Here is an 18297-nt window from a genome sequence, read left to right on the forward strand (position 1 = left end):
ATATTCCCTTGTTCGGCACCGTTCCTACCAACTAATCTGCCCACACACCTTCCCATTCCTACTTCGCCCGATGACATTCTTTCCAACTCACAACTGAAAAATAACGCCGCCTGCCATAATTTCCATCCTATGTCCGAGCTTGAAGTCTGTAATATCATTGCTAAATTAAAACTGACCTCACACATCAAAGCCTATCCCGCTTCTAACCTTGTTCATAATCTCAACCACATCATTGCCCCTTGCTGGACTAAAATCATCAACACCTCCCTTGCCACTGGATGCGTACCTGACTCCCTCCAACTCGGACAAATCACTCCCATTCTTAAAAACCTCACTGCTGACCCAAATGATCCTTATAACCTCTGCCCTATCTCTAACCTCCCACTCCTTGCTAAAGCCCTTGAAAAATGTGCATTGCTTTAATTGGACAAACACATAGACAATTTCAATTTACTGGACTCCTTTCAATCTGGTTTCAGGAAAGGCTGCAGTACTGAAACGGCCATTCTGAACATTGTTGATGACATCCTCAGTTCCCTAGACATTGGAGAGGCTTGCCTTCTCATACTCCTCGACCTCTCTGCAGCTTTCGATACAGTTAACCATTCTTCCTTACTTAATTCACTTAAAGCTCGCTTTGGCCTTAATGGTTTGGTCCTCAAATGGTTCTCTTCCTTTCTCCAGCACAGAACACAACAAATAAAAATTAACGCCTGCCTCTTCAATCCTACACCTGTCTCCCTGGGCATCCCCCAGGGCTCCATTCTCTCTCCCTCTTACTTCAATCTCTTTATGGAACCCCTTACCCTCATTCTGAAGCAAACTGGAATCAATTATCACCTCTATGCTGATGACACCCAACTCTACTATAAGATTAAATCCCACTCCGATGTACTTCATTTAAACAATACCCTAAGCAGTATCCAATCCTGGTTCTACTCCAACCATCGTAAACTGAACCCTAAAAAAACTGAATTTATTCTCTTCTCCCCAAAAAACAATTGGCTCCCATCCAATACTGGATCAAAGATCCCAATGCCCTCAATTGTTCGCTCACATTCTCTGCCTCGGCGAAATCCCTAGCTTTCACTCTTGACAAAAACCTGGCTCTTAATGACCACATAAAAAACTCGGCTGAAAGATCACTTTTCACACTCTGGCACCTCAAGAAAATTAGACCCTTCATTCCTCTAGATGACTTCAAATGGGTTGTCCAATCACTAGTCCTCTCTAAACTTGACTGCGGCAATGCTATCCTCACCGGAACCCCTATAGTACACTTAGCCCCCCTTAGAGGTGTGCTCAACTTGGCGGCTAGGCTCATCACTGACTGTAAACTATTCTACCACATCTTACCGTCCCATAAATCCTTAAATTGACTGCCAATTGAAGAAAGATGCTTTTATAAGACCGCGTGCATGACACACAAAGCTCTTCACCAACGATTGCCGTTGTACCTAACTAACAAACTCAATAAAGGGGGCTGCTCCAGACGGATGAGAAGCACCACAGCGCTCCTCCTTGTTCCCCTGCTTTTACAAAAGAAAACCACTCAATCTCCCTCCTTTTCCGGAAATGCTCCGTACATCTGGAATGCCCTCCCGAGAGACCTGCGCTGTAACCCCTCCTACCTCAGCTTTAAAAAAGCCCTAAAACATCACCTTCTCAACACAATTTGGGGTCCATAATCACTCCTATGACCTTGCTTTATGCTTTCCCTGCATCAGTTATCTTTCTGCTTCGCCTGGCTCTCACTTCCCGCTCCCTTTTTACATCTCATCCTTTCTACTCTGACCTTACCCTCTCCTGAAGACCACCCCCCTTTTCCTACCATTACCCCATACCTCTACCTTTTATTCTTCCCTGCTGATACTCTCTTCTCTGCCCTAAGTTGTTCACCCATTTGTATTATTTAGATGTGTTTTACCCGCTAACCACCCAGAATTTTGCCCCCATAACTTAATGTGTGATATTTCTGCTTGTTTGGTTTACCCTGAAAAATTGCTCCCCTTGATTGCTTCTTCTCATGTGAAGTACGTTTTGCCCCTTTTTGTTAACTTATTGAGGGATGTACTCGCTTGTACTTTTTTTACCTTGAACAACTGCTTTTCTTGACTCCTTTTTCTCATATAAAGTTCTCTGATACCCCTGGGTCTAGCCAGCGCTACATAAAACCTTTCAAATAAAAATAAAATAAATAAATTGGTATGCGCCTCAGGCCCTGGGGCATACTTGTGCAAAATATGTACATTTTTAAAGCCTACTTGTACTTGTGGAGATGTTTATTTATTTATGACGTGTTTTAATAAGCGCGAACCAGACCTGTGAGCGTATCAGAGCGCTTTGCAGTAGTAACAGGTGGGATACAAGGGAAGAGAGCCGAAGGGATAGGGACAGGTAGATACAGCATATGGTAAAACAAACAATCATAATACCTGAATACATTTTGGATTAGGAACAAATCGATACATTAAGCTAGAGAAGCAGTCTCAACACCCGGGAGGTTTGTTCGGAAGTGCCGGGTAGGTATCATAAGGAGAAAAGGCCCACGGATAATGCCGTAATGATAGGTGAAGCCAGGATACGGAGGTGATTGTAACGTGAGCATTAGGAGATGTGACTCATTGCATAGATTTGCACAGTATTCAGCGATCTTGTAGCCACCTGTCCCACTTTACAGCGGCGACATGACTCCCAGAATTGGCTGCTCTTAGTTCTTTGTCCTTCCTGCACAGCTGAACTCTCCCCTTCCTAGACAGCATCTTACTCTGTTGCACACTTGCAATGCTCTTTCTCCACAGTAAGCACAGTCTCTTCCCTCAGAGCAGATTCAGCTCTTCCAGGAGGGTTAAGACTCAAGTCCTTTGCAAAGATCCTCAGTCACCAGAAAGCAGAGCTGATGATTCCACAAGGAAGGCTTTCCTCTTGGGGATGCCGGCCAGTAACCCCTTTCTTCAGCAGAGAGTTCATCTCTCTCAAGGGAGTCTACAGCTCTACTTGCAGGGGTCCACCTTGGTAAGAGAGCAATCAAACATCCTGGTACAGGCACTCAAATAATTGCACCCTCCCTGCAGGATCGTTTCTGTCATTGGTCAGCAAAAACACTGGCACACTGACCTGGGTTCTACCTGGTATTTATCTTGATGTTTCAGAAAACAATGTGACATTCAAAGACCCATGTCTGAAGCTACTTTCATGGTATTTAAAGCATTTGTTAGCTCCAGAGTAGGTAGGTTAAATGTTTTTGTAACTCAAAGTACAGCAGGAAATGAGGTGGAACTTGGGTTTCCCTGATGCGGGAATCTGAAGCAGAAGTACATGGAAAAGAAGGGCAGGGATGTGGAATTCCTATAGCCCAATGCCCAGGACATATTGTTTGGGGTCAAGGGCAACAGGTTTTCATGTGTATTCTGACAATTAGGCCCAACGCCCTTCCGCACAAACCCTTTAGCTGCCAGTTTGTAGTACCACATCATGGATCAGGGAAGAGCACTGTCTGCCGTTAAGTTAATATTTTTGCCCATAGGTTAATGCTGCTGAAACTTGTATTTATGGTTCATTATTTGAAAGCGTTTATTATTAGGGTGAGTGCTCTAAGTAAATGTTGTAAGCTCTAGCTGCACTACTGACAGTAGTTCCAGTATAAAAATGCGTACACACGTTTTCAAAATTTAGCAATATGAGGCTATGTATAATGCTCCCAGAATGCTCTCTGATTTGATGCAAATATTTACAGAAGCTTGAAAGCAAGATTGATGATTCTCTGCTTCCAAAATAAAGTGTTCATTAAAAAAATGAAACCGGGAAAAAAACCATTTTGCTAAACTGCTGTAAAATTTCAGGTATTGTTTCTTTTCAGCATAATTTAGGAACATGTGTTGATGCGTGCTAGTATTTCCCAAAAATATTCATAATGGAAAATCAGTGTAACCAGTTTCAATAGGATTATGGGAAACAATAATATACAAGCACCGCCAAAGCCAATAGGTCTGAAATTGGTGGTCAGCTTTTTAGTTTTGTCAATTTATGACTTGTTTTGGCATGGTTTTTGTAAAAACTTACAGTTGTGGGAGCTGCCGGACCCTCAACATTATAACAAACATTAGCAAAAGCAAATATTGTTTTTTGGTCTCAAAAAGCACACACTGCCACAATAGTTAGTGGCACTGAACAAAACTACTTTGTGTGCCGTTCTGCTCCTTGTGAAAGAGCAGAATGCTGTTACTCACAGTGAAGCCAGCCGATACACAGAGAGAGAGAGAGAGAGAGAGAGAGAGACAGACTTTTATAAACACAAAAGGTAACAGTCAACACCAGATAAATTAGGGGCCCAGTTATAAAAAAAAGTCTCAAAAGTGCACCCATGATATATGTCCTTGCATTAAGTGCAGCTACATGGCTTTCGTGAATTCCAAATAATTTATAGAAGTAGGACAAGAAATAGTACTCCTAGAAAATATTTGTCAACTGCATTTTAGCATGAGCAAATATGCATGTGTATGTAGACTTGCTCATGCGAAAAACGGAGTTGTTGCAAGTTCGCTTTCTCTCCAACCACTTTTTCCCAACTCTGGAAGAAGGTTTATGTCAGCTATTGTGAGGGGTAAATTACTAACATTTCTCAGTGTGGGAAAAGATTAGAGAAGAGTTGTTAAAAACCCTTAAATCATGCAAGTTAGTAGGTTTGCACAGAATCAAAAGGGCATTCTACCCCTGAAACTATTGCTTACCACTACCTTCAGCCCCAGTATGTAGATCTGCGGAAATGTGACAAAATAAGGGGATTGCAAGTATTCAAACACTACTAAGATATGAGCCCTGGCATAATCAGAGAGGCCATATCAGTGCTCTAATATAATGAGAACGCTGCCATAATTTGTCGCTGCACTACATGGCACCAAATGGGCAAGTGGGTTTTGTTACAGGATAAGTAGATTTATGAAGAAACCTGCCCCATGGACAAGTTGATATTTTGTTAAATTCCACACCCCTGGAAAGGCCTTTCCACTGAGCTTTTACACAAAAATGTATACAGTAGTACTTCTGGTCAAGAATAAAGAGGGGCGAGCACAAGGGCTCTCAACAGAGTATGTGTCTCCCTTTTTCCTCTCACAGGAGTTTGGTGCACTTCAGGGACCCCAGGAATGTTCTACAATCTATATCCCTATCTGGCAGGCACTACCCAGCCTACTTTTTATGTACCGTCCACACAAGGGGTCATAAATAGTTTCATCTCCCACATAGTAAAGCACCACAGATCCACTCCATGCTCACCCTAATCCACACCAGCCAACATGTACAGTGCACACCCTCTCCACATGTTTCATGTAATTTACTGGGAGTTTTCATAAGCTAGAACCTATTTTCCTAAGGGCGATATCAAAGTATTTGCTACTAAGTGATCACATATGTTTCTTCGCAGGTTGCTGCTGTAAGTGCCTTTGCCCAGACTCTGCGAAGATACACATCGCTAAATCACCTAGCACAGGCTGCTCGTGCTGTGCTGCAGAACACTTCTCAAATCAACCAGATGCTCAGTGACCTCAACCGTGTGGACTTTGCCAATGTCCAGGTAAAGTAAGCTTTTCCAGGCGTACTTGAATCTTACTCGTTTTATCATTTCTTCAATATGGTGAAGCCGGACTTTGAACAGCCATAAAATGTCCTATTTTTTATTTCACATTTTGAAATGTGTGCTGATTTCTCCAATGGAAGATTAAAGACCGCATGTCAACAGTGGGCCATTGCAGCGCAGTGCAATTGCCTGGCCTGGCAATAGAGGCGCAGAGCTTCTTCCAGGCAATCAAGACAACTGCATAACTTAAGGTTAAAAAGTATTCATGTATTAGCCACAGAACCTTGAGTTTTGTAGATTCAAGGAATCCGCTGTGATGGGATCGCAGCAATACGTTTTAGGGTTTTTGCAGCACATAACAGGTGACATTTCTATCAAACCTGGGATATTGTTTGAAACAAATTCCTTACTCCTTATTCCTTCCTGGATCAAAGTCCGAACCCATTCGAATTAGCGCTAAACAAAATGGCATCTTATTGCAAGCTGTTGACATGGTATCTCTCTCCTTTCACCTAGAATTTAAAGGGGAACATAAAATTGATTTATTAATGGCTATGACCCTGAGGATTTTTATTTCAGTAATTGAAATATTGCATCAGTGCAAATGTTGCCACTATCCACCCCAAGTAAGCTGTGAGCCACGATTAGTAGGATGTCGAAAGATTTAACATAATGCGCAAGGGGCATAGTATGATTCCACTTATCTGGCAATGGTCACTTCTGAGACAAGGCAGCAGAGTGACCACTTAATCCCTCATTCGGAGTTCCCTGCAATGAATCCAGAGATTTAAAGTTATTTCCCCTAGAGAAGGCAATAGTGCGCAACCTTGGAAATAGCGGGTCCAAACCTTTTACCACCTACTTACAAGAGGTCATAAATGTGTGCGCCACTTTTTTTAGGACATGAGTCGTTTAATTTGGGGAGTATTTTCTCCTTCCCCCGTTGTGCAGTAAGTGGGAGGGCAGGGATGGGTCGCAGCCACTGCGATTCGGATAATTCTCTGCCCAGAGTCACCAGGAATGCTAGAATGGTCCGGGGCAGTGTCACCCATGACGAGGTTGTGTCTACAAGCACTTAATTGCATCACCCTAACGGTAGAAATCGTCATTTCACTTGGTGGCCGTCACTGCCTTCAGCACATCGAGGCTTTCCAGCTGTCCCATTAAGCATGTGCTTTACAGAATTGTATTCTTACCATTCTCTGCAACACTACTTTCAGGAAAGCAAACATGAAAGTAAACACATTCCAAAAGGGGTTAATCATCCTAATAAAGATTTTTTGGCAGTGGCGAGTGAGGTGACGTGGTTTACGTGTTCAAGTCTGAGGATGAACAGTTTCAAAGCATGGTCACTTGATTGGTCAAACAATCAAAATATATTATTTTGTTAATACAATTGAAGTGCTAAGTTCCTCTGCAAGTTGTACATTATTTGACCTATGCATGGCTTCTTTGTTTCTAAAGAATGACTTCTACTAAAGTATTTAACCTGTTATCTTTAAGCATTATTATTCATTCAGCTTACTAAAGAGAGCAGTCACCTTCTCAGATATATTTCTCACATTATTGCCATCTCTGTTTACAAGAGACAGCATGTTGGCGCTCACAGTTTGGTAGACTTGAAATTGTTCTGTTTTGAGTGCCCAAAAAGCTTGTATTTACTGCCCATAGGGATGCACTGTTGTTGTGTAGCTTGTATTTATGTCCAGAGGGGTGCATCGTTGTTTTCTCGCCATTAAATACCTCTGACAATTCTAATTCGGGTGGGACTGGGACAGTTGGAATAGCTAACTACAATGTCTATTTTATGCAAATGTCCAAATGCAGTAGTAGACTATATTGTGCCTGTGCTTCATGACTTAGAGAAAGTGCAGAGGACCTGTAGAGCCCTGGTAAAGGGTGGCTGTCAAGCAAAGGCAAAGCATGGTGTTGAAAGGTACGCTGAGGTATGTAATGCATACTGAAATATGTATTTTGAAATCCTTACAGCAAAGCTAGCACAAAACCGGATGTCCTAGTAAAACATTCAAGTAAAGCTGGCAATCAAATAGACCAGTTAATAGTGCATCATATGGGGAGTGGGGATTTGCTACAGGTACCTTAACCCACATCTGAATACATTATGCAAATGTTTAGACAACTCATCCCAAACGCAATTTGTGAAGCCATCTGCCACCAGGACATAAAGAACGACAGCACATTAATGTAGGAGTTGTGACTTTCTATACAACTATTTTCTCCAAAAGTGAGTGGTCTTCCAAGATAAACTCCATATTGTTCTAGAGCATTTTAGTTTACTCCCATTACGAGTACTAAACGTTTCTTCTTCTAAATCCATGCATTACTTTCCTGAGTTGTCACTGACATAATTCGCCAAAGTACTGATTTCCACTTTTTGCCAATAATTTGCATACTTCATAATTATTTGTGCCGCACATTTATAACTGTGATCTGTGATTTTGATTATGGCCTCTTACTCTGAACCCTTTTGTGAACTGTGACAGGAGCAGGCTTCCTGGGTGTGCCAATGTGATGACAACATGGTCCAGAGATTAGAGTCTGACTTTAAGATGACCCTTCAGCAGCAGAGCACACTGGAGCAATGGGCTGCTTGGCTTGACAATGTAGTTACACAGGCCCTGAAACCATACGAAGGAAGACCAAGCTTCCCTAAAGCAGCACGCCAATTTCTTCTCAAGTGGTCTTTTTACAGGTACATATTTTCCCTAATGTGCATGCACAGCAGAAAATACGCAGTGCATCCATGAACAAAGAAGGATATGCATGTACATACAAGTGTGCCCATGAAAGTCCTATTTTGTTCTTGGGGAAGGGATGGGTGGGCAGAGGCCGGATCTGAAGAGGACTAGATGAGAAGGGTATGGTTGTTAGATTAGTATCACATTAGGGCTTTTACCATTGTATCTTTCATTGAGTCACATGCTTCAGTTATATTATCTGAATTCATGCTAGAAATCTTCGGTTATTAGAGATAACATAGTAATGTTCATATACGCTCAACAATGTTGAAAGTAGTGAAAGACTACATGTAGTGTCATTTATTGACCTGAAGTTCAACTAATCGGGTGAAAAGACTCTTTCTCCCACTGACGCAATTGCTCTTTTCTACTACATATCTGAAGAATGGATGAGAGTACTCCCTTTCGGTTTTTTTCTGTCAAATTTGATTTCCTTGACTCTGGTCTGTGTAATCTTTCACCCCCTGTTGTGGAAGTTTAGTAATATGTTACCTTTTGTGGTTGGGTGTCTGACCCCAGGTACCTCTGCTTTTACCATAGCAGATATTCTAAAGAAGAAAAGCTTATTTAATTTTTCCGACTCCCGTGTGGCTATGAAAATGTATATGGATTACCCACATATAAAATTATTACTTTGTCTCTACGTAAATGGATATTTTGCTAAGAAGTGTTCCTTGTATAAGAATATAAGCTCTAGAACCCTTCACAATAGAGAAAGCAAGCCCCTCTTGGCACTAAAGTCAACGTCTGCCCATGAAGTCGGTCAAAAGCGCTTCATATTTGTCCACATCAAAGTCCAAGAAGCATAAATCGGTTCCATTCACCACCAAAGATCCTGCCCAAGAATCGTCCTCCAGCATTAAAGGGCCCTCTTGTACTATCAGTAATGGTCAGACTTGTGATGCATGTGACAAACCTTGTGTCACAGCCAAGATTTGGCAACTGATAAACCATATCCACTCCAAAGAAGTCACTCAATATTTCTTTGATGATGTCCAACAACTATCTTGTCGACGAGCAAGATAATACAGATTCTGTCAATGACGGCGCCTTCACTGATGAAGATGTCTTTGTCTTCACCCCCATCAATGATCAAATCCCCTTCAGTGAGGGCCAAGACCTTGTTGACAGACTGATCTTTAATAGGGATGACCCCATCTACAGCATTCTCATCAACACCGAGTATTACTTCAACAACGTCCGCACCGATGAAGACTCTGGTGATCGTATCCCAATAAACAAGGACGCTTATGACTAAATCCCACTACATTGTTGCCCATAAGTACATTGATGTCTACTGTTCCTTTGAATTTGGTTATTTCCCCAATAAGTATTATGCCTGAACCTCTGCCTGGATAAAACGATGATGACTACAGTGACTGGAAGCCTTCACATTAATGGGGAGAAGAACTGTACACTCTGATGATGAAGGTTATGGAATGTTTTGGGTACTTTAGTACTCCGGGTGTCCAGGCTTCAGCTGCATGGGCGGTAGCGTGCAAACATCCCCCAATGAAGCTTCCACAATACTGCAGCACAACACAGGTGAAGATTGCGCCTTGGCTCCCATTGGAATACTACAATACCACACAAGAGGGCCGCTTCGGATCCCGCAGAAGTTTCATAGTTACATTTTCAGTATGTGGCCCATGGGTGGTGTCGGAAACTGGGTTTTTGTGGCAGTCCCCCCTGCCACACACACACACGCACACTTTTTGCCTGGTTTTTGATGCAGCTTTGACTAAAGTGTCCTGGGTCCCGGCTAACCAGGTTCCCAGTACCTTCGTTCTTTCCCTAAAAATGTACAATTGTTTACCCAATTGGCAAAACCTTTAGTACCCTCTAAAAATTCCCTAGTAAAGGGTACCCCTGGTACCTAGGGCATGAGGTACTAAATAGGATTCCTAAGGGCAGCAGCACAAATTGTTGCTCACTGTGCCACTGTATTCAAGCTAGTCTGGCTGATGAAGGGTGACATACCCTGAAACCGGTCCCAGGATGCTTGTTTCCGGTCCAGGGAGGACCTGACTTGGCAGTTCGGACTGGACTGTTCCCATGAGGCACACGGTCAAGTCTGATTTGCATATGGCTGGGTCCAAACTGGGGTGGCGAAGTGGGCAAAAAACTGTGGATTTAACCCAGATCTTTTGACTTGGGGAGAATGTCTGAATCCTTCAGCATTCCGTCCATCATTTTTTGCAGTAGCAGCACAAATTGTGCTACCCTAAGGGATCCCTCACCAAGCACATGTTAGGCTGCCACTGCAGGCTGCGTGTCTTGGTGCAGACAAAAGTGAAAACACAACATGACCCACATCCCTGTGTGCCATGTCTCCCACCACTGCATGTGATACTTGTAAGTCACCCCTACAGCAGGCCTGACAGCCGCAAGGCAGGGTGCTTGTTACTACATGTGAGGGCATACCTGCATGAGCAGATCTGCCTCTGTGCTGGTCAGTTCTATTACTGCCAGTACAAGAGACCAGGGATGCCATTTTAAAACGTGCTGGACACTGGTGAAAAAGAGTTCCCCAGCTACATGATAGCTTCACTGAAAATAGGGATGTTTGGTATCAGACATCTCGTATTGGTAAACCCACACTTGCATCCAGAGGGCACCAGCCTCTGGCGCGATTGCTGACTGATTTCTGCTAGCCTGCCGAGACACTGTCTGACCTCCTAGGGTGAGAGCCTTTGCTCTCAGGAGACCCCCAACAATAGTCTGTCAGGGAGGATGGTGTTCTCCCCCCCCCCCCTCCTCCCACAGGATGACCTGTTGATTAGCCTTCTTGAGCTGGCAAGCTTCAAAGAAGCTTCTGCCTTTGGAATGCACATCTGGCTTCCTCATATGGAGAGGAAGCCTCTCCAGTCCAGAGCTCTCTTTGCATCTGGACAGGTGGCAAAATTAGCTAGTCAGGTAGGCGTGTCACCTCCAGGCTAGTACCACCCCTAAAGTAGGCTACTGTGAGGTGGACACGATTTTTCAGAAGTAGCCATCTTTGTGAATGCATACTTAGGAACTCTGGGACAGGGTTATGCCCACTTCCTACAGGAAGTGGCCATATAAAGGGCGTAGTGACCACAAGTGCCAGTAGCCCATTGGCTACCACCCTACACTTACATAACACCCCTAAATTCAGTATTATGGGGAACCCCCAGCACCAGAGAAGCAGATCCTGGTGACTTACAAAGAAGGACATGAAGAGACGCAAAAGCAGAAGAGAGTACCTGACTTGACCCCAGCCCTACTTTCCTGTCTTTTGTTCTGTCGAACCTGCGCCAAAGATGATTTGTCCTGCAGCTGTGTGCCTCCAAACATGGCGTGCATTCAATAAAGGCCAAACCTCCTGAAGGGCAGCGGAATTGTTCCCTGCACCCTGCAAAAACTCCAAAAGAGAAGACTCTAAAACCTCCGATACTGCCAAAACCGACACCCGAAAGCCACCACTGCACCTGTCGTCTCTGGCCTGAGCTGAAGTGGGCTAATGGTGCCAACAAGGTTTCCCAGCTCTCTAGAGCTCAAGTCCATTGTGGTTTCACCCTTCTTGGACTCCCCGACGTCACCTGCAGCCTCTGCATGCAGGCCCCCTCAAGGCGACTGCTCCTGGTAGGAGAAACTCGATGGCTAAAGGCACCTTTGCATCTGTCGCCCCTGGGCCGTGGAGAAGATGACCCCAGGTGTCCCTACAATTCCACAGCATCGCAAGTCTTAAAACCCCCCACCCCACTTATTGGTCCACCCCCACTGGCTTCCTAGCCACAGCCAGCAGCTTCCTATTAAGGTGACCGATCCCCGTTGAAACGCTTTTCGCTCCCTATGCTGATTTGCACCCGGGCGCCCTCGTGCTGCTGGTGGTGTACTGTTGATGCTGCCTTGGACCCTGTTCACCACTCACCTTAACTCCTTGAGAATTGGACTTGTAAGTCGATGTACTCTACCTGTTTGCAGAACTTCCTTCCATATGATAACATTGCAGAACTCAGAAATTGCGAAGTGTCCGCTTTCTAAAGTAAAAATAATTTATATTCAAAAACATACTTAGCTGAACAATTTTTCTCTGATGCCATAATATATATAAAGATATTGCTATTTTTATGAATTGGTGTGGATCTTCTTCTTGAGGCATGTTGTCAATTATTTATCATTGTGAGTATTTGCAAATGTCATGCACTCCTTTGTGTTAAGCCTAAGTCTGCTCAACGACACTACCCCTAAAAAAGCACTTTGGGATTGCATAGTAAGCCCATGTCCACTCACAAGTGAACCCTGGACTCTTTACACTGTATATCAACTCATTGATATATCACAAAGAGCCAGCGTCCTATAGGGGTTGTCTCTGGGTTCCCCTACAAGTGTCAGGTGGTCAGGGTGTCCTTACCCTGCTCCCTTATAGTATTTCTTTATACCCGTATTTCTGAGTCTTGTAATGGCGGCGGATGCATTTATCTCTGGGTTGCTGCCAGCCGCCGAGATCGTTTGGTATTCAGTACTGAAAGGGCTGACGGGAGAAAAAACAGTCAGCAGTTAGTTTTTGTTGGCATGAACCTACAGGAGTTGTGCGGGATCACAGCTGTAAAAACTTTCTGTTTTTTTATTATGTTGCTAGAGCGTATCCCTCTGGTACCTCCCTACCCCCCACGTGGGCTAGTGGGCAGGGTATCCCTACCCTGCCCCTTATATATTTCTTTTTAATAAAAAAATATCTCAGGACAGGGTACTAAGTCCCAGAGTCCTGTCATGGCTGCTCCAACTCTTTTCTTCATGTTGCAGCCAGCTAATCAGAGTGCTCGCTCCCACATTGGTCCAAGGAGAAAAAAGCCTGCTAGGCCAATTAGCATGCTCTACTTTTTTCATGGGGTTTGAGGGACTCTTGTGAGCCCTATGATAACTATAACTGTGGCCAGACCGTTCTAATGTCTATGACATTATTGATAATTTCAGTTCAACGTTTGCAATGAAATTATTGATGAGAAAACTGCATGGCAGGGGCGAGAGTTATAGTTAACTTAGAGCATGAGTTATAGTTACCTGAGATCACTATAACTGGTGAATTTCAGTATTTTTAATTTTTGTTTAAATTGTTACATTGTCACTTGACTATATCATTACTTTAGCCTTTGGCTCTTTCAGTGAATATAAAATGCAGATTTTGCCGAACTCTGTAGTACGCCTATTATTAGGCATTCCGTAAAAAAGATTCAGCCTTGTCCTCTCTTCCCCTTCTTCACTGGCTCCCTATAGAGAAATGTATCAACTTTAAGGCCCTCTATATTGCCTTTAGGGCCCTCCATGAAGAAGGCCCAGACTTCTTCAGGCAAAATCTATATTTAACACTCACAATCCATCACTGGATGATGTCATCAGTAAGGTCATTTGAGATGTCATCAATGATATCACTGACCATGTCATGAGTGATGTAATATATGAGGTCATAAGCAGTGCATTGTGGGGTGCGAGTTATTGTTAGCTCAGCTAGCTATAACTGGTGAATTTCTCTGGTTTTGAACGAGTGACATATCAGCCTAACTATAACATCCCTGTAACCTTTGTTTTTTCCATGAATTTCTAAAAAAAAAAAAAATTCTATTTCCTAACTATAACGTCCCTATAACCTTTGTTTTTTTGAGTGAGTTTCTTATGATTTTGTCCTTGTTTTTTTCTCCTATAATTAGATATTGAACATTACATATACATGGTGCACCACTTATTGTTGTATTTCTCACCTATTTATTTAAAAAGTACATTAGTCATCTTATTTCAAGATATTTTTGATTTTTGAAATTACCTTGCAATTGCGGAGGACACACAGCGAATATCGCCTATTTTTGTGAAAATGTAACATAAATTTAACCGCTTCGATGCGGCGTACATTTCCCTGCTGTGCGGGCGAATTCTACATGTGTGCACATTGGACAGCCCCCAGCCATCCGAACCCCACGCCCACCATGATGTCAGACGGCCGGGGGCCGTCCTACGCACGGAAGAGGATATAGACATATTTTACATGAAGTTTGAGTCTAGCTGTTATTAGCATATCCAACTCTCTATTACATTGTTTTCTATTTACCAGACCCAATCAAACACCTATGTATTCATCATTTCCAAATTCTACCTACTTTTTTACGCCTGCATATTCCCTCCACCCAATCAAATGTTTTGTTTTATTTCAAACCACCAGCACACATGCATTTTCACTGTCTTTCATAGTACCATCTGTGATATTCAGCTGCAGACCTATCCTGTGTGCTACTCCTCCTTCCTACTAAATGCTTAGAGTGCGGATTGTAGGCCATAGCTATGTCTATTTGGCTGCTAAGGCTGCAAGAAAAAGAAATATTACCAGGGATTTGGATTTGCATTTCTTGGATTGGGCAGAGAGGATTAAAGCTTCATCAATTGCTGCCTTTGGTTAAAACCATTGTAGATTCACCAGCCACTGACCTCATGATTGTGCACTGTGGTGGCAATAACCTAGACACATTAACTGGAGTATGACTGGAAGTCCTAATGAAGGAAACCTTTGCTGAATTGATGATGCTTTTTTCTCTCACTGTCTTGGTGTACTCTAACATATGCCAAAGTCAGAAATGGAAATGGTCTAATCAGTTCTGTCCACTTATTGACAAACCCTGCAAAAATGTGAATAAAACAATTTCTGCTTTCCTTAGAGACCATAACATGGGCTCTATCTACAACAACAACCTGCGTTTTAACATACACGGAATCTATAGAAGTGATGGAGTTCACTTTACACTTTACAGATGAAGGAAACGGTGTTTCTAAGCAAACTGAAACTCTGCATTCAGTCTTATCTATAGCTGTCTTATACACACCCGCAACACAAAGGCTCTTGTCAGAGCCAAGCAAGAGCCCAAAATTGTGTTCATTTTCTTGTTAAATATATATTTTTTAAATTTTTGAAATTTGTGTTGCGGTCACGTCGTGAAATCACAAAACAAAAGCAGACATTCAACGACCACTACCACATTAAAAAATGTTAACTTACAAATTTCATTCCAAGTATTGCAATACACACATTACTATCTACATCACAGCTTAAAAAACATGTTTAAACATATATTTTTCTAGTAAATTTTTTGAAAAACTACATTTGAACACTACTTTCCGTCATTACGATGACATGATAGTCGCGATGACTTCGGAAACCGTGACAATTACGCCATTTTTAAGAAGTGTAAAACACATATATGCACACATTTTGCAGTATTTTAGACACTAGTGGTTTATGACTGCACTGTTTAAAGTCATATTTTTTTAGGGAGTTTGTATAAAAACAGTCTTTCAAGCCGATTTTCTGTTTTCGCAATGATGCTTGGTGCCATGATGATATCGGTACCCACAATCACCACGAATACATCATGAAATGGCAAAACAAAAGCAGACATTCAATAGCCACCACCACATTCAAAACTTATAACTGCAAAATAGATTATGACCAACATTCTAAACACATTACTATATAAAAGACTCTATAGTATCATGTATAAATCCCATAATATCATCTCTATAACACTGTGTCTGACTCTTTCAGTGGAACCTGTGACTGCATACCTCATTGTATCAGTAAGTCTCTCATTCACTGTTTTAATTATTTCAGTGGATCTGTGAGATGGTGCAACAGTCTATCAATGGTTCTGTAGCAAACTGTGTGACTGTCTCAGTGCATCTATGCCTGGGTGCGTCAGTGTCTCAATGGATCTGTGAGTGGGTGCATGAGTGGCTTTGTGCATTTGAAAGTAAGCATATCACTTTTTGACTGGATCTGTGAGTTGATACATGAGTGTCTGAGTGGGTGGGTGAGTGGGTGCATGACTGTCTGAGTGGGTCTGTGAGTGAGTCTCTCAGGGGGTCAGTGACTGGGAGCGTGAGTGTCTGAGTGGTTCTGTGAATGGGTCTCTGAGTTGGACTGTGTGTGGGTGCGTCAATCTCTGAGTGAATCAGTGACTGGGTGCACAAGTCTCTGAGTGGATCTGCGAGTGAGTGTGTGGGTCTACGAGTGGGTGTATGATTCTCTCAGTGGGTAGGTGAGAGTTTCAGTGGGTCTGTGAGTACATACGTGAGTGGGTCGGTAAGTGGGTATGTGAGTCTGATTGGGTATGTACATGGGTGCGTGACTCTGAGTCTGTAAGTGTGTGCATGAGTATCTGAGTGGGTCTGTGAGTGTAAATCCTGGTGGGGATTGATTTGGCACAAAAAATTAAAACAGTTTTTTGTGCCAAATAAATCCGCACCAGGAGAGTGATGGTGTTTTCTTTGGAGCGCTTGATATATATATATATATATCCCCAGTAATTAATATTTCAAAACCTTCTGAAAGAAGGAAAAATTTCGCACTCTTGTGTTGGGTGAAATCAATCCTTTTTATTCAGATTGCTTTATCGGGTTTTCAAAAAGCCATACTGACGCGTTTCATTCTCAACGGAGAACTTGATCACGGTTCAAGTGACGATATTGCCAACAATCAATAAAAAACATTTTACCACATCACGTTTATGATGTTGAAATTTTTGAAATCTCCTAAGGCGTATAACATGAATCTGCCTTCTAGCTCCTACTGTGAATGCACGCTCAGGGAGTCTGTCTTCCATGGTTGCACTAATGGTGAAATGTCACGTGATAACCTCTCACTTTTAATTCTCTACCCACTCACTCAGCGGGGTATCTTTTGGATACGATTTTTTGCGAATCTTTTTCTTCTTACATTGTCTACCGCACCTCCTATTCAACTTGGTTGACCGGACCACTTTGCTGTTCCTTTTTCTATTGTTTCTTCTTTGGCCCCCTTGCCTCGTCCTTCTGTCTTGCATGAAACACAGAACTGGTCTCTACTTAATATGAAGGCCCTTAATAAGCAGCTTTTAAAGACCACTTCCTCTATTACATCTCAACTGGACCCGGATCAGCTTTTGGTAGATCACTGGCTGTCAGGGGCTATTGATTCTACTCTTCCTCTCTCCACAAAATCTCAACATAGGGAGCTTCCCCTGCTCCGTGGCTTACCGACTCTCTTATACTTGATAAACAACGCAGTAAAGTTTTGGAGAGACAGTGGAGAAAGCACTATGTGCCAGAATCCAAAGTTGCCTATCAGGAGGCACTGGAAAAATACCCTGCTCTATGCAGATCAACTTGTGCTTCCTTTTACAAGAATAAAATTATGACTGCGCAAAACTCCCCAAAAAGCCTATTTAAAGTTGTGACAGAACTCTCTACATCAAGTACGTTCTTGCCGTCCCCTTCACTTTTGTTACATCTTCCCAACAAACTTGCGCTTTCTTCCCCATAATAAAGTTGTGTCTATCAACCACCAGCTTGATTCAGACTCCTCCCTTCATGACAGCTTCATCTTCCAGACCTCTCATCTGTTGAGTCCTGTCAAGTTAAGGCCGGGCTCCCACTTGATTTGATCTCTCTCAAAAACCTTCTGTGACCCATCCAGTCTGGCTCACCTCTTGACCTTCTCCCTCCATCTAAGCTCAGACGTTTGGATGAGTCTGCCCTTGGTGTGAGTCTTACTCTTCTCAGTTCCTCTCTAAATCTTGGGTAGGTGCCCCGAAATAGGAAGCACGCTCTCGTACTCCCATTGCTGAAAAAGACTGGTCTGGATCCCCTCTGCTGGTCTAATTACCAGCCTATATCTCTTCTTTCTACCTTTTCTAAAGTACCGGAAAGACATATTAACTCTCAACTCTCTGCACATGTGATACTTACTGCATAAGTTATTCCACCCGTCACAGTCTGGCTTTCGTCCTGGTCATAGTGCCAAATCGGCTCTGCTTGCGTTCACAGAGGACCTCAGGCAACAACTTGACTTTGGTGGTACCGCAGCACTCATCTTATTGGATTTGAGCACAGCCTTTGACTCTGTCTCGCATTCCATTCTGGTGGATCGCCTTGAAGCCTCAGGATTTGGAGGTGTGGCCTTGCAGTGGGTGATCTCTT

The 18297-nt window shown here is 42.9% G+C and overlaps 1 protein-coding gene across 2 annotated transcripts in view; it reads left to right on the forward strand.

Annotated features, from left to right (window-relative positions):
* RFX3 (regulatory factor X3) overlaps window positions 1-18297 on the forward strand; it is a 638508-nt gene that overhangs the window by 590284 nt on the left and 29927 nt on the right. For both annotated transcript variants that reach the window (XM_078675714.1, XM_078675716.1), the window contains 2 exons: window positions 5423-5572; window positions 8080-8288. In XM_078675714.1, the coding sequence (XP_078531840.1) occupies window positions 5423-5572; window positions 8080-8288 (359 nt within the window). The remainder of the gene's footprint in view (window positions 1-5422; window positions 5573-8079; window positions 8289-18297) is intronic.

The sequence above is a fragment of the Lissotriton helveticus genome, chromosome 2_1, assembly GCF_964261635.1.
Source record: "Lissotriton helveticus chromosome 2_1, aLisHel1.1, whole genome shotgun sequence".
Lineage (NCBI taxonomy): Eukaryota > Metazoa > Chordata > Amphibia > Caudata > Salamandridae > Lissotriton > Lissotriton helveticus.